Source organism: Primulina huaijiensis, chromosome 1 (assembly GCF_012295235.1).
Source record: "Primulina huaijiensis isolate GDHJ02 chromosome 1, ASM1229523v2, whole genome shotgun sequence".
NCBI lineage: Eukaryota > Viridiplantae > Streptophyta > Magnoliopsida > Lamiales > Gesneriaceae > Primulina > Primulina huaijiensis.
Window position 1 is genome coordinate 5,767,652 of NC_133306.1, and position 26,194 is coordinate 5,793,845.

General features: G+C 35.8%; 1 protein-coding gene across 5 annotated transcripts; it reads left to right on the forward strand.

The window, feature by feature from the left end:
• Positions 1-4,560: 4,560 nt before the first annotated feature.
• Positions 4,561-24,101, forward strand: LOC140979967 (ethanolamine-phosphate cytidylyltransferase-like). Of its 5 annotated transcripts, none has more exons than XM_073445658.1 (11): positions 4,561-4,863; positions 10,418-10,717; positions 11,276-11,511; positions 11,818-11,999; positions 12,642-12,713; positions 13,019-13,086; positions 14,699-14,819; positions 23,368-23,433; positions 23,515-23,637; positions 23,730-23,821; positions 23,912-24,101. In XM_073445658.1, the coding sequence occupies exons 2-10, from the start codon at positions 10,425-10,427 to the stop codon at positions 23,799-23,801; spliced, it is 1,233 nt and encodes a 410-aa protein (XP_073301759.1). In that variant the 5' UTR covers positions 4,561-4,863; positions 10,418-10,424; the 3' UTR covers positions 23,802-23,821; positions 23,912-24,101. The 5 variants fall into 5 exon arrangements, with proteins under 5 accessions (XP_073301759.1, XP_073301768.1, XP_073301751.1 ...); XM_073445667.1 differs by having other exon boundaries at positions 4,561-4,859; positions 10,387-10,717; XM_073445650.1 differs by having other exon boundaries at positions 4,561-4,855; positions 10,379-10,717.
• The last annotated feature ends 2,093 nt before the right edge of the window (positions 24,102-26,194 follow it).

Here is a 26,194-nt window from a genome sequence, read left to right on the forward strand (position 1 = left end):
CTAGAGTAAATAATATGTAAAGAGAACTTGGTAGAGCAATTGAAACGTATTGTTTGAACTGATATACAATTTAAAGGATTTGAGTTCTTTACCATTAGTTATAGTTTTTGGTAAAGTGGCGAGCATTCGACCCTACATATATTTATACTTACTGATTGATTCGTGTAATGAGTATGATTAGGGGTGAGCATTCGGTCACCGAACCGAATTAACAATAACCGAACCGACCGAATTAATTTTCATAACTGATGAAAACTGAACTGAATTAAAATCGGTTAATTCGGTCGATTAGTTTTTCTTAAAAAAATTTAAGATTTAACTTTAATTATATATGTATTAAAAACATAAAAACTAAAAATTTAAATATATATATAAATTGATAGGGTTGATCTGTCTCACGAATAAAAATCCGTAACATCATTTCAAAAGACTGAAAGAGACCTTATGAGAAATTCACTCAAACTAAATTAAAATCTCGGCACGTTAGAACTTTTTGTGTTACTAAAAAATATAATCAATTAATTAAATAAGAAAATTTACCAATATTACAATTAACTATCATTATGAGCTTTTCACATCCACATCTCATTATTAAATGTATTCGGCGTCTATTAAATAGATGAAACATGGATGCAAAAATGCATATCAGTATTTAGGGATGACAATTTTCTTTGAATCTGAAGGAAAATTTGATACCCAACTCGAATGGAGAACGTATAGAAGAGATTTTTTACTTGATAAAATAAATAGGCAATCAAGTATGGTGATTTTCGGGTATGGATATGGAGGCAGATCTTAAAAAAACCTACACATATCCGACCTGAATACCCGATTTAATATGTTTTTGTTAAATGATATTAGTTAGATTAAATGAAAAAAATTATTAGTATATGGTTGATGTTATTTTTGTTGAATAATGATGTTATGATAAATTGTTTATAATATTTTGTTATTTTTTTCATAATTTTTAATTTGATAATTTTTATATTTTTTTCCTTATTTTTCTCAACAATTTAGTAAAAATCTATAGTTTAATCGAAATAATTCAAATTTGAGAAAATACAATTATATGTGGTAATATGACATTTGGGTAAGGTATGGATATTCAATCCTCATACGGGTATAAGAATGTAGATGAAATTAAACATTCTATGAAGATGAGAATAAATATAACAAATGAGGATAAGTCCGAAATGACTTCCTTCATTTTCATTTTAGTTTGCTCACCATTCCCTTAGGAAGACTTCAGTCTCTCTTGGGAAATAACAATTATGTTGCGAGCATTAATAGATTATACAGAAGCGTATCTAATTTGGAAATAGGACAGTGTATGAAGTCTAGAGAGGCAATCACTAGATTACTGGAACCCGGATTTCCTTCCCATTATGTTTCTTGCTTCAAGATCTTCTGTTATGATCAAACGCTTACCACTAGGGCAAAAGCTATAGCTGTTAGTAAGACACAACTTTATTTCTTTATACTTGTAGTAGCGCAGAGTGCACCTACTTCGGTGTTCATGGTTCGGGTTGTTAGGCCCCTGAATCCGGAGAGGTACGTGTTTATCTGCTGGTATTATCTCATATCCCTTAGAGATCAGTCTTACCCTTTTCCTACCGTCGGCCCTGTCCCCAGCAAAGACAGTATTATCCGTTAAGATCTGGTGTCACTCTTTTACGGTCCATTTAGCCAACCAGATCAAGCGGCGTAACGTCAGCACATTGACGCATGAGAAATTCTCAGCAGGTCACCCATCTCAATACTACTATCACTCATGCACGTTTAACTCAACATCTTCTCTTTTAACCAACAAAGTTATCCTATAATATATAGGAATAAACATAACCAACCATCGGAACCACTAATTATCAGATTGTGTTTGATGATTTGGTGGTGTCGAATGCAGCTTCAACATCCATCATTTTCACTCTTGACCAAATGAAAATTCGTCTCATTCTCCTTTTGTTTGGGAGTGTGGTTCTTTTCCTTTTTGGTTGATTGATCTTGTAATAAAAGACATTTTCCGTTCTCAATAAATTACAAGATTTTCATCGTAAAAAAAAAAAAAAAATCATATATGCGGCGTCGAGGAACAGGAGCTTGGCATTGGTATGGAAGAGCAAAGGTTAATTTTAGCCTTTTAAGTGAAGATTCAATGATTCATTACTCTCACAGCCCTTATATACAATGGGATTCATTTTGTTATTGTAGGCTATAAGCATATTGAAGGCCTCTATTTCTTCAACTCGTGCTTTAACTGACGGTCTCAAACCATTCTTAAAGAAACAGCCACACGAGGAGAAGTGAAGCTCGCATTAGCCGATCTATATCTACTACATTTATGTTGAGCTGTTGCGTACCCAAGTTCAAGTTTATTTGACATTTCATTTGTCATTAATTAGTAAATTTCATAACGTACATTTTCCTGGTGTTCTGTTCATAGGAAAAAAATGCATTTGTGATAGTAACCAAGGATTGTGATAATAACGTAAATTTCATTACTTACAAATTCCAAATGAGGATTGAATTGTTTTCCCATACCTCAGTAAGCATTATTATTTGTTAAAATTTCAAATAATAACCAAGGATTCTGTTTTCCTCCAAGGTCTTTCACAATCACCTCTATTATATCATATCTCACTTTAAGATGACTTTAAACTTCTGACTAACTTGTTAGCCTGTATTAGAATAACACAAACATGAGAGAGAGAGAAGTTAATGGGTGGTGGACGACTCGAGTCTCGAAGCAAAGGTCAGGGTAGATGCTTACGGTGTACCTACTCTAACATGAAAAATATAATGTGTTCCATGATACCTGGAGAGTGCCCGGGTCCATGTCATCTTTGGACTCGGGTGGAGTAAGAAAGACCGGAAGCCCAGAGTTGGTCCCATGAATCCGATGTAAAACTAGGAGAGAGCCAGCTTGAGTAAAGAAAGAGTACTTTCATTCTCGGACAGACATCAACCCGGGGAGCCGGTTAGACCAATATATAAAACCGTAATTGTTATTTGTTTAAATTTGATTATATATAATTTAATAGACATTACTATTATAGGAATAAAATTAACAGAATTATAAGAATTATAGACGATATTAATATACATTCATGTTATATTATTATATAACACACGATTGTTATTAGGGAGTCAAACTATATTTTAAATTTATATTAACATCTCACTAGTGCGATGCACAAATTATTACAATTAGTAAATATGAACATTTAAATAATTATTTAAAAATATTGATATAATAAATATATTTAATTATTATATAATTTTTTTGTACCACTTGAGATCATATTCAAATAAAGATAACAATCATGTCATCAAATTGAATTATTTATCATTGCATTCAATATATTGATTGAGTGGAATTGTTACTAATAAAAAATAGAAAAAGATATCAAAAACCATATATTATTTATCTATCAAAATTTTAATGAATAAATAAATATTTTTCAAAAAAATAATAATGTAGTAGATGAAAATTTTGATTACAAATTTTAATTATTTATTTAACATTTTAAAAAATATTTATACTAAAATTTTAATTAAATAATAATAATAATAACTATATATAATAACTCCACAAACAAAACGTTTAAAATAATAATAATAATAATGATAATTGTATCGACGTATGGATAGTCAGTATACCAAAAATTCATTATGACATTTTTCACTAAAAAGTTGAAAATCGTAATATCGTATAAATTTTTTTATAGTTTATTTAAAATTTTAGAAAGTATATAAAATAACACAAACCCAAAACCGTAATCAAAATTAAATAAAATGATACATTCAGTGCAAACATTTAAAGGAGTGTTATTTACACTCTATTTTTAAACTACACTTCATATTTATTTCTTCAGTCTAAAATTCCTAATATGTCCTCAAATAATAATTTAAAATATTGATATAAATATACAATATGTTTTATACATTTTTTTATTAAATATAAAAAATATTAAAATTAATTAAAAAAACTCTTATGAAATCCTCTCATGAGTCAATTTGTGAGACTTATCTTATACTAATCGGATGAATGAAAAAATATTGTTTTATGTAAAAATTATTGTTTTTCATTTAAGATATTGATCGAATCGACTTGTCCAATGAATATAGATTTGCGAGACCGTCTCGTAAGAGACTTATTCAAACTAATTTAGGTAAATTAAAATTTTTTTATATTGAGTAATTTTTCCTAAATATGTTGACAAACTGTTTAATTAGACTATTAAATTTTTAACATTTTTAAAGTATTGTAACACATCTATATATAATTGTCTCTATACATGAAACTATCCATGTAAAGTTCATAATTATTGTGTATATCATTGTAAAAATAAATATTTATAGTCTTATCTTTTAATTATTTTTAAGATATAAATTATAGTCTTATCTTTTAATTATTTTTAAGATATAAATTAATTAATGATATTAAAAATTAAATATTATTAAATATAACACGTTTAAAATAATAATAATAATAACTATATATAATAACTCCACAAACAAAACGTTTAAAATAATAATAATTATTATAACTCCACAAAAAAAAACACCACAAACGCACACCGAACCCTTCTGCTCCACGCACACGGCCACACCCGATTCCTCCGTTCCTCTGCGATTCTTCGATCTTAAACAATTAATCTCCTTCACAACTTAAAAACTCACGCTATATTGGATTTAGAAGAATCTTAGCAGCTGAAAATCGTGAAGGACCGCAATGACGTGAAGGAAATGGAAGGAAGAAGCGAAGTTGGTTTCGGGTGACATAACGAATCAACGAAATACTTGAATTTTGATCGATTCCAGTGGTTTATCGGCCTTAAACCTGAAATTCTTGAAGGTATGTGGGTATATGTTGGATTTATGTTTCGAATCGAAGCTTATTTGTGCATATGGCTTGAATTTAAGCTGAAACATGTAGTTGTGTTCTGTAGCAGTAGGAACAGAGCATATTGGCTCTTTTTTCGTGTTACTGCGACTTTTACATATGGAATTTGAAGTTATGGTCTGAAGAAAGTTTGTGGTGCCCTGTGTTGCTTCGATTTGATGCCATTTTTTCACATCATTTGGTTGAAAATTGGAAGAGATATGCTCATATTACTGAAACTGGTCCTAAATGAGAATCATGCTTGCTGCAGTGCCACGTGCTTACTGTTTTTTAAAATTCTGGGCATTGTACTCTGGAAAATTGGAGATATGATTCCAATGAAAGTTGTAGAGCATTATCTTATCTTCAAAATCGAAATGACACCGAAATCACGTAATTTGGTTTAGTGATGAATGAGATACCCAATTTTCTAGAGACCATGCAATCTGAAAGAAATAGGGCATACTAGATTAAAAGCGAGTTCTTGTGGACAAATTTAGGCCAGTTAAATGATTTTATTTGGCATAACTTTGCGATGATGAATTGTTGAACTTTGAGTTTGCTTGAATTCCAATTGGAATCACTCGATTTTGATCAAGCATGAGAATGTCATGAACTTTCTACCAATATGCGTCGACCAGGAAAATGCTTCCTCCTTGCTTTGCATATGTGTGCTGGTATGAGTTGTTTTCGGTATTGTTAATCAATGAATTTCACCAAGTGTTGAACAACGGAAATGTGCCAGAATGAGTTAGCTTTCCAACCAAATTAGAAGATTAAGAAGAATGAAATTTGGTGAGTTTTGGTCAAGTTATGGGAAAAATTCTGAAGGCATGTAAACTGAAATTTTCTGAGTTATAGGCTAAGCAATTAGGCAAAAAGTTTGATATTGTTAAGGTAAGACAAGGGGACCCCCTTTCACCATTTCTTTTTAACTTAGTAGTTGATGTCTTGGGAAGAATGGTTGATAAGGCTAAGGAGGATGACTTAATTCAAGGGCTCGAGGTAGGAAGACTAAAAGAACAAATCTCTCACCTACAATTTGCGGATGACACATTGTTTTTCGCACGATCAAATCATCATCTCTTGGAAATAGTAAATATCCTAAAAAGGTTTGGTTTGTTCTCGGGTCTTAAGATTAATTTGGACAAAAGTTTGGTGGTGGGGTTGTTTATGACTGATGAGGATACAGATGATATGGCACGTACCATCGGGTGCAGCAAAGGTAACTTTCCAATTAAATATCTAGGAGTTCCCTTGGGAGGAAACCCTTTGACTATGGAGTTCTGGGAACCTGTTTTATCCAATATGGCAAAAAAATTATCAAGTTGGAAAAAATCTTTCTTATCAAGGGGGGGTCGACTTACACTCATTAAGGCGGTTTTGAGTGCCATGCCTTCATACTTTATGTCCATTTTCAGAGTGCCGAAGAAGGTGGGGATTGTTATGGAAAGATTGATGAGAAACTTCTTGTGGGACGGGGCTGATGGTGAGAAGCATTGCCATGTAGTACGATGGGATCAAGTGTGCAAACCTATGGATAGAGGGGGTTTGGGGTTGGGAAATATCCGTTTAAGAAATAAAGCACTTCTCGGTAAATGGTGGTGGAGAGGTTCAGTGAATAGGGAGAATATGTGGAAGAAAGTTATTACAAGTTTATATGGTACTGAAGATAATGGTTGGGATTTGGGATTGGCGGGTAATTCGACATACAAGAGCCCATGGAAAGGTATTTCTAGATTGTTCCCGGCTTTTCATCGGTTGGTGAAGGGGGTGCTTAGAGAAGGTAATCTTATTCGGTTTTGGGAGGATGAGTGGGTGATCTCCGTTTTTAGTCCGTTTTCTTTCCTTATTTCAGATTTCCATTTTAACTAATAAACCAATATTGAGTTTTGTTGAGGTCGTCAGTAGCAGTGGCAATATTCTCCTTCATTGGGATGTCAGGTTTAGAAGAAATTTGTATGAGAGAGAAGAGATTTAGTTCACCGAACTATTAGGGGTTTTACATAATGTTCGCTTGGATAGGGGTGTACAGGATTATAGAGTTTGGACGGGGGATTCTTCGGGGTTGTTTACTGTTAAATCCTTTTACAATTCGTTCTTTTCTTCTACTATTGCTACTCCTTTCATTTACTTTTACAATATCTGGAAAATACCTGTCCCGCCAAAGGTTCAAGTATTCTCGTGGATTGTGGCGTTGGAGAAGTTGCAGACTTGTGAGGAGTTGCAAAGAAGATGGCCATCCTGTGTATTATGCCCTAAATGGTGCTGTTTGTGTCGAAGGAATGAGGAGAGTCAAGATCATTTACTCCTTCATTGCGATTTCTCCTCAAAAATTTGGCAGATGGCTTTCAAAGCTTTGGATTTGGAGTGGGCTGTACCGGATAAGGTCAAGGATTTGTATGTTGTGGAACCGAGCTTGCCGAAAAGGAGGAAACATTTGCGGTTTTGGTTTATAGTCGTCCATTGCATTTTATGGTCCATTTGGTTGGAGAGGAATACACGTATATTTGAGGAGAAAGAGGTTTCGGTCCTCGACCTATGGGACAAAGTCAAATTCAGAGTTGCGAGTTGGACGATGTTACAGCCGAAATATGAACATCTCAGTGTCTCAGACTTATACAGAGATTGGAATTTCGTTTTCGATTGATGGTCGTGTTGTAGATGGATTTTGTTTTTTTTTAAAAAGTTCTATCTAGACTAAGCGGATTACTTATCCGCCGTTTGTAACAAAAATCTTATTATCATTAATATATTATGTTTCTTATCAAAAAAAAAAATTTATGATATTATTGAGGATGTATCTCACTGGTAAAAGCTTGGTGTGAGGATCATGGAGACTGGCTATCTTGGTGAATGATTTTCTTCTTATTGTTGATTTATGTGGCAATCATATGTTGAGTTGCATATTTTAGTTGGGTATCGATGTGGAAAATAAAATAAAATATTATTTTGTTACAAGATAGATTTTGGTTAGTCACATCGACACCACTGGACATATTATGTTGAGTATATAATTGGTTGATACTCATTTATATATATGTATTTTCTGTTGAAATCCGTTATAGTATGTTGTATGGATCTCTGGATACCTCGATTCTGTTCGACTTAGCTAGTTGTTGGCATCGAGATTGGAGCCAGCTCCCAGACACAGTACACTGAGGCATGGACTAGGTCGAGCATTATGTTATTGTTGATATTGGTCATTTGATTCCTCATATCCTGAGATTGCATCACATTCATGCACGACATGCATCACATATTCTATGTCATATGTAATGATTTATTTGTTTTCTCGTTCTGGGGTTCTCACTCCCGAGAGGAGACTATCGTGTCTTTGTGCGTGGGCATGCCAGGGATGATCAGAAGGAACTAAAGAAGTATCGGGCAGTACCAGAGCTCCGTGAGAGCACATTTGGTTCTTACATTGTTGTGTTTGTTCTTAGATATCATCTATATCTAGTATCTACTATATTATAAAGCATGTGACCCTTAGAGCAACTTTTTTGGCATCTCGGTGTCACATTTGAAGTACCAAAAATACCTATATCAAACTAAAAAAAACTCAATTTTTATTTAATAAAAAGGGATAATTCCCAATTTAGTCTCTCATTTTATGACTCGGTCCCAATTTTGTCCCTCATTTTTCAATTGACCCCCGATTTGGTCGTCAATTTTTCTGAAGTTTTCTACAGTTGGTCCTTCTGTCCAATTTTGTGTTAAATTAGACGGAATGACTTGTATATCGTGTTGAAGCTACCGACTCTAGATGGAAACTAAAAGCACTTACTTCCTTGACATTTCGTCAAACAGTTAGAGCCCATAGCTTATACAATGATTGCATGCAAGAGATCAGCGCGATCATGATTCTCTTCTCTCAAAATGTAACTTTCCTTTCAATTATCCCATGCACCCTTTTGATTGTGTAATTCAGGGAAAAAAACAAAAAATTCCTGAAAAAATTAACCAAATCAAGAATGGAAGAAAATTATCCTCAATTGAAATATGCCTTCAATTATCTCCCTTGACAAAGTACAAACATTGAAAATAAAAAAGTTCACTAACGAAATAAAATAACACAAACAATTGCATGCATGTCTAAAATTTTCACAACAAATTAACACACAAGAAATTGATTAAAGAGGATGGGAGATTGATGAAGTGTGGAAGGACAAGCCGGAAGCAGCCAATTTTGCTTCCATTATTTTTGCTATTCTCTCTATCATGGAAGGGGTGAGATGATTCACCCAATCCCCCACTTTTGCTTTCCTGAACAAGTCCCTGTTCTCAAAATCAGCGATTGCGCTATCTCTTTCTTGTTCACTTCCAGCTCTTTCATCTTCTCAAAGCCCGGTCCCGAATTCAGTGGCGAACTAACCGTTGAAGTTGATGGATACACCGTTGGTGAGACGATCCTCGGTAAGGGATGAGGACTTTTTGAAGGTGGAGGGGAGATTGACGGAGAAAATGTCGAAGCCATAATACGGTCTGCCTACAGAAGTGAAGATGATAGTTCCAGTGGGTTCCATTAATGTTTGCAGAAGAAAATATTGAAGCTGGCTGCAGATCATTCGGCCTACGCGGTGGCCTTATATCATTCTTTGTATGATCAAATTGAGCGAGGAAGGATAAGAAGATACGCGCTTTTCGTTTCCATCTATTAAAACAAATTGAATGTGTAATCAGCCAACTGGAATCAGAGCAACAATCTGAATCGGTCAACAACAAAAGCAACCACCATAATCGGTAACTTTAACAGGTTATACAAGTCATTCCGTCTGTTTTAACACCAAATTAGATGGAAGTACCAATTTCGGAAAACATCATAAAAATAGATGACCAAATCGGGTCAATTGGAAAATGAGGGATGAAATCGAGACCGAGTCATAAAATGAGGGACTAAATTGGAAATTATCCCAATAAAAAAATATCATAAAAATTAATTTTAGTATATCTATAATTTATCTATAACTAACATATTTTTCTACTTTCAAAAATCTTTTAAATTTTTTAAAATATTTATATATTATTATCTATATTTTTAAATTCTTAGATGACTATATCACTTATCCCTTGTAATCATGATAAAAAATATTAAATGTCACTATTTGAAAATGACGAAAATTATTATGTTTATATAATTATTTCAACTGTGTTGTGTGCAAAGAGACAATAGTATATTATTGTTGTGGAGTTTCTACATTTACCGGGGTATGCCCGAGTAGTTGGATCATGTTAGTTGGAGTATTTCTAGAGTTATGATATTGTAATATATTTGTTTCGAGCCTTGCCATATGATGTTGAATGGTTTATTGTTGTTTTGTGCCTGGCCGAACTTAGTTGTGGTTTAATAAGATATATTTTGAGTACTTGATGTTTTGGTATGTCTTTGCGTCGAGGTTATGCCGAAATTTATTTAGGGCCCGAAAGGAAAATTTTAAATTGTTTTCCGTTTATGTAAATATTACTAACTGCATGTTATTAAATTTAAATTAGAATAACAGGTTGTCACAACTTTTGTTGGCGGCGAAGGAGTGAAGAGATGGGGTCAGAGGGGGAGAATGGCCAGCTGAGCTCGCGGATTCTGGCATCTTGGCTAATTGGGGGGCTGGTAATTGGGTTATCATTGCTAGGTTTAAACTTTGCCCTACCGAAGAATAGGAAGAAGAGGCCGATTAGGGTGTATATGGATGGGTGCTTCGACATGATGCATTACGGCCACTGCAACGCCCTTCGTCAGGCTCGAGCCCTCGGTGATCAATTGGTTGTCGGCGTTGTAAGCGATGCTGAAATTATTGCCAACAAAGGCCCTCCAGTCACGCCTCTTAGTGAGAGGTATGGGTTGATATTCCCCTCTTCCTTTCCTCTCATTCTATACTCTTCTTTTCTGGCGTTGGCGGCTTAATTTTATTGATGATTTTGTCTTATATTCACCCTTTTTGCATACACACCGAATTTCTTGCGTTCTGCATGATTATCAATTCTGTTGCGTCATGATTCGATTGAATCCCCAACCACCCAAATATCACAGAACCTTTTCACCCTCACAACGTGTACAAGGCTTGGTTTGTAGGTCTTAGGATCAAGTGTGGCCTAGATCATGACTAATCATAAGTAGTTGGTGAGCTATGCTGTTGACCTGCTTATCGTCACTCACCGATTGTTGTTCATGGTAGCTTGATTGCTTTGTGCTAGAAATTAATAAAGCGTTGTCTACATCCATTATTTCTATATAGTTTTCCATCTTAACTGGATCACTATGTCACTTCTTTTATTTTGTTAGCTCATTACTCAGTCCAATAGCTTTTATTCGTCAATCTTCCTGAGTAGCCTTCTGCAGTGCAGCTTTTCTAACCAACTAACTCCTGCACTTTGTGATTTTACTTGTCATAGGATGATCATGGTAAGTGCTGTAAAATGGGTGGACGAAGTTATTCCTGATGCTCCATATGCTATCACTGAAGATTTCATGAGAAAACTGTTTGATGAGTACAATATTGATTACATTATCCATGGGGATGATCCCTGCATTCTTCCAGATGGGACTGATGCTTATGCCCTTGCCAAGAAGGTTGGACGATATAAACAGATTAAGCGCACTGAAGGGGTCTCAAGTACTGACATTGTCGGTTCGTTCTTGCAACTTCTCATAGATTTATTGGCATGTCATATGTCTATTCCATTAATATTTCCAAATCTATTTATACATATATAGACGGGACTTAAGAGCACAGCGGAAGGTCTAATTTATAGTGGTTTTCCAAGAAAAACTATTTGTTACACATTGATGTCACTTCAGCAGTCACTATTTTAGCGCTTGTGTTTGGAGACTTCCCGTTTTTTGGTCAATTGTAAAACTTAACATTAGACTCCTGGATGCTATTAATGTAATTGTCTACAACTTAAAAGTACGTTTTTGTGGCTTTGCATAATAGGTCGTATGCTTCTCTGTGTGAGAGAGAGGTCAACTGGTGGCAGTCATAACCACTCTTCTCTGCAAAGACAATTCAGTCATGGTCATAGCCACAAATCTGAAGATGGTGGGTCTGGTAGTGGAACAAGAATATCTCATTTTTTACCTACATCTCGGAGGATTGTCCAATTTTCCAATGGAAAGGTACTAAAATTCACCAAGGAGTGCCTTTCACGTAAACCAAATGATACTTCTATCTATTCACATTTGCAGGATCATTTTGAAAACTAGCCAAAGAAATGTAGCTCTAGCTATTGATGAAGTTCTCTATATTACCAAAATAATTCAAAAATTATTTCTTCAGAGTTAGCAATATCTTTACTTTGCCTTCAACCATTCTAGCTTTTCTCTGTCCATTAAAAAAAAAAAAAGACTTCATACTGCCGTTTTCCTTATCCAACTATCTGTCTTTTCTTGTATAAGCTCCAAGAAAGCATAACTTTTCAGTTTAAATGGCATTATCCATTAGCCGGTATGAACCAAGCTGTGGTCTACCTGTTGTATCAAGAAATTATTCGGATATTAACACCGAACTTACCCAAATTATAAGTGAAAAAAGGTAGCTCGTAATTCTACTGGGGTTTTATACACAATTTGCATAATCCGTTTAATTTCCCTGCTGCGTTCATTTCTAGCTTTGAATTTCACCTGGACTGATATGTTGAGATCCTGATTTCAAGCTAATATGTATCTTCCTACTGTATTGCATGATATTTAGTTCCACTCTGATTGCAATGTTGAATGATGTTGCTTAATATTTGAAGTTTACGACTTTTGACTTTTCAGGGGCCTGGACAAGATGCTCGTATAGTTTATATAGATGGTGCATTTGATCTATTCCATGCTGGACATGTGGAGGTGGGTGATTGTTATAACTCGTTTTGTTGACTTGAAAAGATTTGTTGTGGATAACAATGGTGAAATGCATGCATTTGATGGCTGACACATATGGCTATTTAATATCTAACTATTGGTTATATCTTTCCTGCCCTTTTGTTTTCAACATGTTATCAGTTTTTTTTTTGCGCTTGAAGAGCTTGTATATGCTTTTAGAAAATTTCATATCCCCCGTTCATGTCTACAGTTATGCATATAATCTGATAAAAGTGATGGTTTCCTTACCAAGGTTTTTCCATGTTTACTCTGTATGCTCATATTTACAGATACTTAGGCTTGCCAGGGGGCTTGGCGACTTTCTGCTTGTTGGTATCCATACCGACCAAACTGTCAGGTGGAAACATTTTTCAGATGCTTTATATTTTTGCCTTTATTGTCCTTTTCCTCGTATGAATATGATTTTCTATCCCGTGTTTCGCTAAATTGATGACAATTAGAGCCTTACAAATGGGCAAGCTATAGCTCAAGGCTATGTTATGGTGTCATTCTATAAAAATCTACATTCCAGGACAAATGTACTAAGCCAATCGTGTTTTGTCTACTTAGAGAGCTCTTTTTATCAGGTTCCCTAAATTACCTTCATTTCCTCCCAACAAAAGCCCCTGTTCATTTCTTAATTTTGCCAGGCCATTGATGATCCATTTCACATCAATATTTTTCGAATCTCTGTTTTTGGAAATGGGTACCGTAAGAACACTTCATTTGCTCTAGATGCTTGATCATTTGAGTGGCTAATTCAACTTATTAGCATATCAATTTCTATTCTGATTGAAGGTTTTGCATATGCTTATGTTGTTTTTCCATATACATTGGATCCATTTGTTTCATAGTTCTGTATATTTTTTTTCATGTTCCTAATATGATTTCTTTTTTCAAAACAACAGATTGTATTCATTCTCAGCATGTTAGCTTTAAGACCAGGTAGTTGATGTATGGGGACTGGATCTTGTTACCTTGTTACCATTGATTGCATGTTTGTCTTATCATCCTTCTAATCTTTTACCTTGTGGCCTCGAAATGTGGTGTGGATATGTATCTTGTGAGGCAGTTTGAGAGTGTCATCTGGCTTCAACCTTAATTTTCTAATGCTGGAGAAAATTGATATTAACCTTTTAAGCTTTATTCGATGTTTTCTGTCGAATGCTTGAATGGATAATTTTAGATATAGTGGAAAGTGAAGGCTAAATCCATTTTTTGGCCTGCCTGGCTTTTGTCTTTGGTCACTTCTTCAATGTTTTAGGGTTTTAGGGAGCTCCTAAAGTTGAATTCTAAATCTTAATTGCTCTTCCTAACAGTTATTGATCTAATGACTATGTAGTGTTTGCAAATGCTTTAAAAATGTCAAGGTTCTAAAATTTGATAGGCGCTAGTAGGGCGTCAGGTCAGCACCTAGGCACGACAGATTCCACGATATCAACATAATAAGATGAAGTTTGGTGTGTTAGAGTAAGCTAACAAATTGCATTTCTTGTTGGACTTTGGTTTAAGGTCTATAAAAAAATTACTTTTTATTTTTTTTATTTTATTGGGTTTTTAATTTCTTTATTTAAAAAAAAGACCGAAAAAATCATAGGACCGCCTAGGCGTCCTTGCTGCATAGGTTGGCTGACTAGCATTTTTCGGTGCTGTCGGCCCGCGCCTAGCACCTCAGCCTCCCTAGTCCGATTTTTAGAACACTGAAAAAAGTTATTATGTATTTTTTCTTTATGAAATTTTGCAAACTTTGTAAAGAAAAAGTCCATAATCACTTTTTTTAAACAAATGCAAACACTATCGATATTGCTTTGAGACGGACGGTACATTGTATTGCTATACACAACAATCCCAATTTCCTTTAACTGTCTTCATTTTTGGTCGTTATCTGAAGCCATATAAAAAAAATTGTCATTATTCTTATACAACTGGAGGGGTATTTTATGACATATTGCCATTGTGACGTTCTGCAGTGCAAATAGAGGAGCACACCGTCCAATTATGAATCTACACGAACGAAGCTTGAGTGTTTTGGCTTGTCGCTATGCGGATGAGGTCATAATTGGTGCTCCATATGAGGTTTCAAAAGATATGGTGAGTATGGTTTGTCATAATCTTGATAAATAGTTATCTTAATTGAAAGTATCTCTCTTGGTGTCTAATGTTGATTTGAGAAAACAAGGGTCTTCTAGAGAAAACAGTGAGACCACCTGTGTTGGAATGGAAGAAATGAGGAAGGAATGAAATAATATTATTTTTAATAACTAAATCACTTTTTAATTAAAAACTTTGAGATAATAATTATTTGAGAATTTATTATTATCATTACTAGCACTCAAACACACGTCATGTGTGCGAAATAATAAATAAATATAAATTTATATTCAATAATTTAATATTTTAGTATTTTTCAACTATAAATTATGTGAAAAAAAATTATTTTTATGTAATAGGATAAAATTAAAATAAACTTAAAAGATGATGAATTATTTACAATATAATTTCAAAACTAATTGCCTATTATTGTTATGAAGTTATTTTTATTTTATAAGTAATATTATTAGTATAATAATAATTTGTTTATTTAAAATAATTATTTTGTAATAAATTATTATTAAATTATAATTATTTATTTATTTTTATATACATATATTTATTTGAAATAATTATTGTTAAAAATTATTACTGATTTTTTTTATTTTTTTTACATATATATTTATTTGTATTTATAATTATTATTACCATGATTATTAGATTATTATTATTATTATTTATTATCATTGTTATTATTTAATTAGTATTATCATTGTTATTAAATTATCATCATTTTTACATTATTAAATATTTATTATTATTCTTGTTATTTACATAGTTAAAAACGACCGCCGACGCACCCCATGCACCTGGGTAACCTTACAAGCATGGCTTAAGACGCATGACTTAGCCCAAGTGCTAGGCCTTTGAATAATGTGTAAGGCTTGGTACAATTAATAAAGCCAAGCTCAGCCAAATTTGAAATCCAATTACTAAAGCCCATAACTATTTGATAACCGGAAAACCTTGCGTGCATTTATTGACATGTAGACTCTTGATCTCCCCCAATCTCCCTCAAACTTCAGACTCTAATTACACCATTAAACAACAGAAAATCAGAAATACTAAGTGCAAAAAAACAGGCTTGATTTCTTGCTTTCTACCGATTCCAACAAGGCAGCCGTTAACCCTTATTGAAGTTTTATTTCTTAGTGTACTATGCACTTACGGGACACTAATGAATTTGAGATGTTGAAGTTCTTCTTTTTATGATTTACGTTAATTGATTTTTTATCTATACAGTTTGATATCTTTTTGAAATATATTTGATTTATGTATTTATGACATAATTCACTATATATGTGGATTTTTTAAATTTATGTCAAATGCGCTTTATTTCGATAAAACGTATGCTTTGTCTTGCGGCTCAGACCCTAAGGCACCCTAGCGTTTTAGTGCATCTTGCGCCCCAAATAACTATAGTTATTTATAATAATGATAATATCATTATCATTAAAATGTCAATGCGCTAAGGTTTAGGTGGGTTAAAATAAATAGAAGAAATAATTATTTTGTAAAATCGATGGAATGACTATTCCAATAAACATGGGAATAACCATTGTCATGTGATTCCCATGGCATACCAAGCATTGGTATAGGGAATGAGTTAGGAATGTCATCCATTTCAACCCCATTCCCTCGTACCAATCATGACTTGAATTTAGAAAACATTGACAATAAGGACATGGACCTTCTAGTCTTCCCATATTGCTTCATTCCCTCGTACCAATCATGACTTGAATTTAGAAAACATTGACAATAAGGGCGTGGACCTTCTAGTCTTGCCATATTTCTTGTTTGGCTTGGGAGTGAGATAGATTATGCTCCATTTAGCTCGGGCAAAACTTAGTGGTTGGCGGTCCAGCCATCCCTTTGCCAATTTACTATGACTTACACTTTACTTTGATTCCTTGATACAATATTTGGATAGCACCTAGGAACGTAATGCAGCGAAACCAAAATGAACATTTTCTTAGCTTGGTGTATAGCTAATGCTCTCCGAGTTTCTGCAAGACCGATGTTTTGCATGTTCGCGGCCATGTCGTCGAGTGAATAAGAATGTCATCAATGAAGACCACATCAAATTGATCTAGATATTCTCTTAACAGTGCCATTCATCAGGTCTTTGAAAAGTGCCAGTACATAAGGTAAGCCGAAAGGCGTTACTCGGACCTCGTAATGATCATATCGAGTTCGGAATATAATATTCGGCATATCTTCTTCGTATACCTGCAATTGATGATATCCTAGTCGTAAATCAATATTTGAATACAAGGATATCTCTGCAGTTGGTTGAACAGGTCGTCTGTCCAAGGCTTTGGTCATTTTTCTTAATTGTTTCCTTGACGATTTGATGGTAATTAATGCGTAGCTTCATTTTCCTATCATTTTTCTCTACTAATAGGATCTGTACTTGATTGGTGATACACGGGGTTGCATGTATTCTTTGTCTAGCAAATCCTAGAGTTACATCTTTAGTTCTTTCAGTTCTACAAATAAAAAAAAGAAGTAATAATCGTAAATAAACTCATAAAACAAAATACAACAGCTCGTCAGACCAAAGAATGGATTTACTTCCATCACTTTCCACTATATCTAAATTATACATTCAAGCATTTGCCAGAAAATATCAAATTAAGCTGAAAAGGTTAATATCGTATATTGAACCAGAATACAATTTCTTGTTGGTTTAACTATGTGTTAATTTATATTTTCCAAGCTATATTCAATCAATTCTCTTTTGGTTCCTGATTAAGTAACAAACATGCAAAATATGGACCAGATTTTTCACAAGCAATTTATGTGAATATCAATCAATAGCTTAAAATAAATAACTGTCCAATCAATTCAACATGTTAACAAATATCCATAGTTAGACCCCATTATGACATTAGTCAAAATAAAAATTACTCCAGAAATTGAAACTAGATAAAAGTCTAATATTCTAATTCATAGCAGTCACATAAAAGGCAAGGAATAGAAAAATCCCAATGTTTGATGCTCGGATTCCGCCTTGAATTTTTATTTTCTCCCTGTGTTGAGTCCTAGCCTAGTAGAGAATTTTAAAGCGCAAAAGTCCCAAAAATAAAATAAATTTCTTCTATTTATTTTTTTCCTTCCAATTCCTTAATGTTCGTATTTTTCCGCCCCCTGTAGAATCTTGAAAAATAAGTTCAAAATGTGTTAGAATTCTTTTCCATGATCTTTCCTTTTTATCGTGATTTTTAAAGATTTGATAAGACTCAACTCGATGTAAAATTGTGCTTCTATTTCTCTTCTCACTTACCGTCACACAGCCTTGTGTATAATTGTTCGCTCTTCATAGAACGTTGTTGACCTAGCTTACTGTTTTGCTGTACAACAATTCTAGTTTTCTGATGCTTTTGTTTTTCATGTCATGGCGTGTGCTGCGTGTTATGGACCTCCGAAATGCACTAAGATTGAATTCAGAGAAAATATGCTATATTATTCTACTGAATATAACAACCACTCTGTTACAACCAACCTCTCACACTAGCAGATTGTTAGTGACTCACTCACGGAATAATAACTGAATGAATCCTCTCTACCCAACCCTCTCTCTCATTTTATACTTCTTTTTCACGTGTTTTTCCCTCCCTTTCCTAACATACACGTTTACAATCTTGGGTCAGGGCTTGTCTGCCTCTTCAGCTATTGGGCCTGATAATTTTGGAGTAACAGGGGGGCTATAACATGCCCAGCGTCATCAAGAATCGCCTTGTCCTCAAGGCGAAATCCAGGAAACTGTGCTGTGAAATCTTCCTTGTCTTCCCATGTCGCGTCCTCATCCGTTCCCTTCCACTGCACCAGTAACTGTTGGCATGACTTCCCTTTCACTAGCTTAGTTCTTTCAGCCAAAATTCCTTCAGGTTCAAAGGTGAGAAACAAATCAGTGTCCACTTCACTAGGCAACTTAATTTCAGAAGGTTCTCGACCCACTGCTCTTTTTAGACATGAGACATGAAACATTGGATGTATCTTGGACCCCTCGGGTAGCTTCAGACGATACACCACCTGTCCCACTTTCTTCAACACCCGATAAGGCCCATAGTATTTAGCTGCTAACTTCTGGAACACCCTTGTACAAACAGAATTTTGGCGGTGTGGTCATAGCTTCAGGTACACCACATCGCCTTCTTGAAAATGGACCTCCCTACTGTTTTTGTTAGCGTACTAGGTCATCCGCTGTTGAGCCCGCTCTAGATTATAATTGAGCTGCCTCAGAAGCTCATCCCTGTCCACCAAGGCTTATGAAACCGTGGATACCTTAGTTTCCCCAGGTAGAAACTTAATTACTCAAATGGGGTCATTCCAACAGCAATCTGATAGGAAGTGTTGTATCAATACTCCACCCAATGCACCCACTATGACCAACTCTTGGGTTGTTCGGAGCAGAAACAACGCAAACACGTCTCCACACGTTTGTTCAAGGCTTCACTTTGTCCATCTGTCTCAGGATGGTAGGCCGTGCTCATTTTGAGATGAGTTCCCTGCAGCCTAAACAGCTCGGACCAAAATAAACTCATGAACACCGCATCTCTGTCACTGACAATCGTCTTTGGAACCCCGTGTGGTTTGACCACATTGCGTCTGAAAATTTCTGCCATAGAGCTGGCAGTGTACGGGTGTTTAAGAAGTAGAAAGTGTCCATACTTAGATAGTCTGTCAATCACCACTAACATCACTTCAAAACCCCTCGATTTCAGCAGCCCCGTAATAAAATCCATAGCCAAATCTTCCCAGATCACTTCTGGAATTGCCAAGGGTTGTAACAACCCTGCCGGTGTAGCAGCCTCGTACTTCTGTTTTTGGCACACTCCACACTCGGACACAAACTTATAGATATCTTTCTTCATCCCTGGCCAAAAGAAATTATTTGCGATTCTTTTATACATTCGAAAGGCTCCTGAGTGTCCCCCAATAGGAGTATCGTGGAATTCAATCAACAACTTGGAAACCCATGGTGATGTCCGAGGAACAACTAATCTTCCTTTAAAGAGCAAACACATATTAACCAAGGAGTAATGTTTGCTACTGTCTTGAGCCATTCTCACTCTTTCTATGATCTGTTTAAATCCTGGGTCATTGTTCACAGCCTCTCGAATCTCTTGTACTCCCATCCATTCTATTTTTGTTAAAGTCTTCAATCCTCCCATGTCCTCTCTTCTAGATAATGCATACGCTGCCCATTGTCCGCCCCAGCTCTATGCTTTATTTCAAACTCATAACCCAGTAACTTGGCCAACCAATATTGCTGATCTGGCGTGGTTACACGTTGTTGCAACAATTTCTCAAAGGCTTGTGATTGGTTACCACTAGAAACTTGTGTCCCAGTAGGTAGTGACGCCAATATTGGACTGCCAATACTAATGCCATTAACTCCCTCTCATATGTAGACTTGGATAACGCTCGATCTGCTAAAGCCTTACTATAAAAAGCAATAGGCTTGCCCTTTGGGCCAACACTACCCTTACTCCCACCCCTGAAGCGCCGCATTCTTCCACAAATTTTTTTGGAAAATCGGGCATCCTTAGCATTGAGGCAGTAACAAGAGCCTGTTTAAGCAACTCGAAAGCTCTTTGGGCTTTCTCATTCCACCCAAAATTATTCTTTTTCATCTTCTCAGTAAGTGGCTTGGCGATCTTACTGTAGTCCTTAATGAATTTCCGGTAATATCCCGTCAACCCCAGAATCCCCCTCAACCTTTTTGTGTTCTGTGGCTGCGGCCAACCTGCCACACTATCAACCTTATTAGGGTCCACTTCTACCCCCGGGCCATGATTATATATCCCAAATACTCAACCTGAACTGGCATTTTTTTTGTTCAAAACCAGCTTGTGTTGCTGCAACAACTTCAACACTACTTCCACATGTTGCACGTGTTCCTCCCAACCCTTACTATAAATCAGAGCATCATCAAAGAAAACCAATACAAATTTTCGCAAATAAGGGCGAAATATCTCATTCATGGTTGCTTGGAACATGGCCGGAGCATTTTTTAGCCCAAAAGACATGACCAAAAACTCAAAGTGGCCTTCATGTGTCGTGAATGTTGTTTTATGTACATTGGCAGCTTGAACTCGAATCTGATGGTATCCAGATTTGAGGTCCAGCTTGGTAAAATACGTTTATTGCGTCGTTCCCTGTAGCTCATCAAATAACTCCTCCATCACGGGAATTGGATACTTATCAGCAATGGTAATGTCATTCAATGCTCGGTAGTCAATGCAAAAATGCAACTCCCATTTTTTTGTTTACTATTATAACCAAACTTGAGTAGGGATTATTGTTGACTTGTATCACTCCTGATGTGAGCATTTCTCTCACCATCCGTTCAATTTCATCCTTCTGATGAGCATATCGATAAGGTCTTACCGATACTGGCCCACGACCTTCCTTTATACTTATAGCATGATCTTGTCGCCTACTATGTTGTAATTCACGAGGTTCTTGGAATATCCCCTCGTAGTTAACAAGAATGTTGTTCATTGCTTCCTCACCTTTTCTCGTCTGCCCCACCCTTCTTCTCTCCACTCCACTCCACTTGAATAATACTGCTCCGCAGAATTCCACCTCACTCACCTTGGCGATCCCTTTGAAGAAAACCACGGACTTGCTAAGGGATGGATCCCCCTTTAAGATTAATGTTTGATCACGCCAGCTAAATCGCATCACCATTTTATTCCAATTCAACAAGACATCACCCAATGTACGAAGCCAATCAACTCCCAAAATAAGATCAATACCCCCCAACTCAAACAGATATCCTTCAATCTGAATTCGACTTTGCCCCATGTCCACCTCCAACTCTCTGCGCACCCCCTGACACGACACCCGACAACCATCCCCAAGACACACCCCAAAAAACACGCTCTCGTCAATTACGAGCCCCAACTCCCTATTAATTTTTTTGAGACGAAGTTGTGGTTTTCACCATTGTCCACCATTGCTACTACCTCTCGTCCAGCCACCTTCGCCCTCATTTTCAATGTTTGTGGGTGGTTTATGCCATTAACAGAATACAACGGTAACTCTAAAGTGTTGTATTCAGCATTGGGTTCCCCTATCCCCACTGTTTCCCGCATCGCCTCCTCCGTTTTTCCTCTAACTTGGCTTGCTCCCACTCGCCGTCTTCTCCTTCCTCTTCTGCTAAAATCGTCACTCTCAAACTCTCTTTGGCACATCGGTGCATCGGGTGATAGGGTTCTCCACATTTAAAGCGCAATCCCTTTTCTCGCCTGTGCAAGAATTTTTGATGAGATACAACCTTGCCATCACGATTTTTTTGATATGGTATCCTCGTCGTCCCTCCACCTCGATCTCCTCCACCACTTCCTCCCGAGTGACCCCGAGACCCACCACCGTAAGATTTCGGTGCTAGTGGATTTTGTGTCATTTGCTCTCCTGGACTTACTGTCCCCATACTGTTATTGGGCCGTGGGTAATTTTTGTTACGGTCCCTATCATGCACTTGGGCATGATTGGCCCAGCCCACATTAGTTACCGATTTTTGTGCATACCCCAGTCCGGATCCCAATTTATTTCTTCCCCGATCCACTGCCGTCCCATACAATTCCCTCTCCAGCCTCCTTGCAAACATCATTGTGCGATCCATTGTTCGGGGTACGTGTGCAATCATCCTCCGACGTATCTCCTCCTTCAACCCGCTCATGAAATAGCCCAAACATTGATTCTCCTAGACATCACCAAGCTGTGCAATCAACAACTCAAAGCGCTCGATGTAAGCGTCCATCGATTGCTGGCCTTGGTTCAGCGACGCCATTAGCTCGAAAGGATTGGCATCATATCCACTGTAGTGTTTGATCAGTTCCTCCGCAAATCTGTCCCAATCCATGTTTGGGGTCCTTACCTTCATCCATCGGAACTAATGCACCGTGGTACCATGTATACAAATGTAAGCCAATTTGAGCGTATATTCCACTGGTGTATCATGGACTTGGAAGTACTGCTCCATCCTCCCCAGCCATCCCAACGGGTCCTCTCCTTCAAACCCAGGTAATTCAATTTTTTTTAATGCTACCCTCACTTCCTCAACGACTTCTTCCCGTCCCCTACCTGGCGCGTCACGCTCTCATCCCTCATCTCGCTTCCTACCCCTTGTTGCTCTCCACCTTCATTGCTCATAACAGCCCCCTCCCCTCCCCCCCCTCCCCTCTTGTGCCTTGATCGTATGTTCCATCATTTCCCTCAAGCTTAGTAATCCCTCCACAGCCTTATCGATCTTATCCAATCTACCCTGCACTTGCGACATGTGGTCTTGCACCCCCCATCAACGCCTTTTCCATGCACTTCCACCAATTGTGTTTACCATGAATCTATGTCAAAATTGTGTACATGGGAAGGTTGTTTAGTTTTTCTTTTTTTTTCCCCTCCAAAAAAATGTTTGGGGTGGGAAAGGTGGGGAGGGGTTAAAATGGCTCAGTGTGATAAAATCCAGATCATAGATGTTCCATGGCATACACGCTTGTTTCAGTTTCAATCTCATTCGAAACTCTTGTTGCTGTAGATAACGACCTTCAATATCTCTTTGGTTGTGCATGGAACTGTGGCAGAGGATAATGATTTTCAGAAGGTATATTTATATTGGACTCTATTGATCTCTGGAGGTACATTGTTCGTTACAAAAAGTTGTTTATGGTTGTTGATTTTATAGGAGAAGAGGAATCCTTATTCTGTCCCAATCAGCCTAGGTATTTCCAAGATCTTGGAAAGTCCTTTGGACATTACCACTAGCACAATAATCAAGAGGATTGTATCAAATCATGAGGCATACCAGGTTTTATTTCTGATATTAATGTTTTAAGAGATGAAAGAGTTCTATGAAATGTGATTCTTTAACGATGAAGCTGGCGGCTGGTTATTGCGCAGAGACGAAATGAGAAAAAGGCTGAAAGTGAGAGAAGGTATTATGAAGATAAATCCTTTGTTTCGGGTGATTGATTGACTTGACAATGTTGGAGGTAAACACATGGAACCATCTATTTTTGCCACAATCCGGTTACTTTTGCTGGTGGTTGTGGTCCTTATGGATCTAATTTTACCGTTTTTAGATTGCCGATTACTTGATAAATTGGTGCTATCTGCTGCTGTGGCCTGTGAACATCTACAGATATTCAAGATAGTTCTTGCAGTTTTAAAATTTTCTTTATTTTGTTTTCTGGATTTGTTGGAGTCTTAGAATTCGCGGCATGTTAAACTCCTTATCTTTCGAAGAAGAATGCAAGGGAACTTTGAGTTTAATTGTTGAATTAATTTTCCTTTCTTTTTTTTTGGAGAAGACTAGGAAAAGAAAGGCATGGACAGTTTAGACTTTGTTTCTTTAATATAACCATACAATTTCCTATGTATTTTATGTTCTTTTTTTAATATCAAACTCTAATTATTTCAATTTTCTGATTTTTAAAATGTATGATTTAAACAGAGTGTGTGTGTGTGTGTGTGTGATATTTACCGAAGAACAATATTATATAACAAATAGGATAATTAATACTTGAGATGTTTTTAATGTGGTTGATAGGAGGGTTGTTGAATGCTTGACTTACACTCAGCATAATCGCCAAACACAATATAATTAATCATAATGTATAAATTACCTATATTTATTTTTTTTACTGGTGATTGTACATAGGATAATCCTTTCAATGATCACATCTTAAATAGTTCCTAATAGTATGTGGTTATCGTGAATATATTATTGGCTCACGTGTTGAAAAATTGGTGTCGATTTAGGTTCATATTACATGGTAAAATATTTCAAATAACGTGTACGGCCAGTTAGGAATCTCACACTTCGATTATTGAATCCGAAATACATGTTGCAAGTTCCTTAGTAAGGATTTTTTTTTTAAAATTTGGAGAAAAAATTGTTATAATTGACTCTCGAATTATAAAAAGATACACTATCGACTCCTTAGAGAGGATCTCTATCCTATAAATGAACTAATAAGTGACTTCAGGGTGGTGTCCTAAAATGGGCAGATAGGTATAACAGTTGTAGATAACTCTAATTGTGTCAAAGGAGTGTCCTACGATACTTTTATATCCTTGTATAGTCGTTTCTCCATCCCGCAGCTATTTTACCCAATGTAAGCGTGTTCGAGCACATTGAACTATCCATGTGGTTAAATTAAAATTTCAAATATCCTAGAATATTTTGACATTAAATGATATTTGCAATAAATAATATTTCTCAATAAAAATTATCTTTCATTCCACTCAACCAATATGAAACCAGCTCCGTTTGGGGCTTGTTGGACCTGGTTTAGCAGATTTGTAATTAAAATTTTTTTTGTTAATAAATTAATAAATTTTAATTTAAATATTATTAACATAAATTTAAAATTGTATAATATTTAATGGGTCCAACAAGGATTGAACTCTACTGGGTATCGGGGTGAGGTCTTGATCTGGTCAATCCTGTTACTGTCCTTAATTCTTTACTTCTCATTCTCTCTTCCAAAGCTCAAAAGATACAATAAAAAATATACGACTCATTTTAAATTTAATTAAATAAAATAGATTTTGACTTTTTTAAATCAAAAAGGGAGTTGACTGCTGTTAATAAGGTGAATTCATTTATTAGGTCATTAATTAGTTAGTTAGATTTTAATTTTTTAAAAAATCTTTTTTTAATAAAAAAAAAAAATGCTTGGGTCGAGGTGAAGAGCTTCACCTCGACCCACCCAAGCTCTTCACAATTGTGAAGAGTTTGGGTCGAGGCATCTCGACCCAGCCCGACCCAAAAACAAATGTTCGACCAAAAAAAAAAAGAATCTCGACCCATCTCGTCCAAAAAAAAAAAAAACTCGACCCAAAAAAAAAGCGCGTCTCAATCACGTTTGTTTCAAGAAATTAAAAAAAATTACAATATCCGGTTACAAATTTGTAACCGGGTATTGTTGTAGCACACAAATCAATGATGTGCAATGGTGAATATTTCAATGGAGAATATATTTGGATGACATGACTTGTATAATATACACCGTTGTGGATGCTCTTATAATATAGCATATTTTTTTTAAATATATACTATTGTCTATATAATAATCTTATCTATGTTTTGTAGGTTATGCCACATGTGATCAAGAGAATACGTGGAAGGAAAAAACAAAACAGATTTCCATCTGTCTGAGAATTTGGTAGAAGATAAGATTGAATGATATGTAATTTGTTTGAATTTAAAAAGAATCGATTTGATTTTATTAATATGTAATGTGTTTGTGATGAATTTTTAATTTTGGTGTGGATCGAGTGGACAAGATTGTAATGTGTGTAGTAGATTTTTAAATTTGGGTCGTGCGGGTGGTAAATTGTTTCAATTTTGGGACGAGTGG

Excerpts from the sequence above, each read along its gene's own strand:
- LOC140979967 (XM_073445658.1), top strand. The coding sequence starts at position 10,425 with ATGGGGTCAGAGGGGGAGAATGGCCAGCTGAGCTCGCGGATTCTGGCA. Across the intron at positions 10,718-11,275 it reads GTCACGCCTCTTAGTGAGAG|GATGATCATGGTAAGTGCTG; the intron begins GTATGGGTTGAT and ends TACTTGTCATAG. Across the intron at positions 12,000-12,641 it reads TCCAATTTTCCAATGGAAAG|GGGCCTGGACAAGATGCTCG; the intron begins GTACTAAAATTC and ends TTGACTTTTCAG.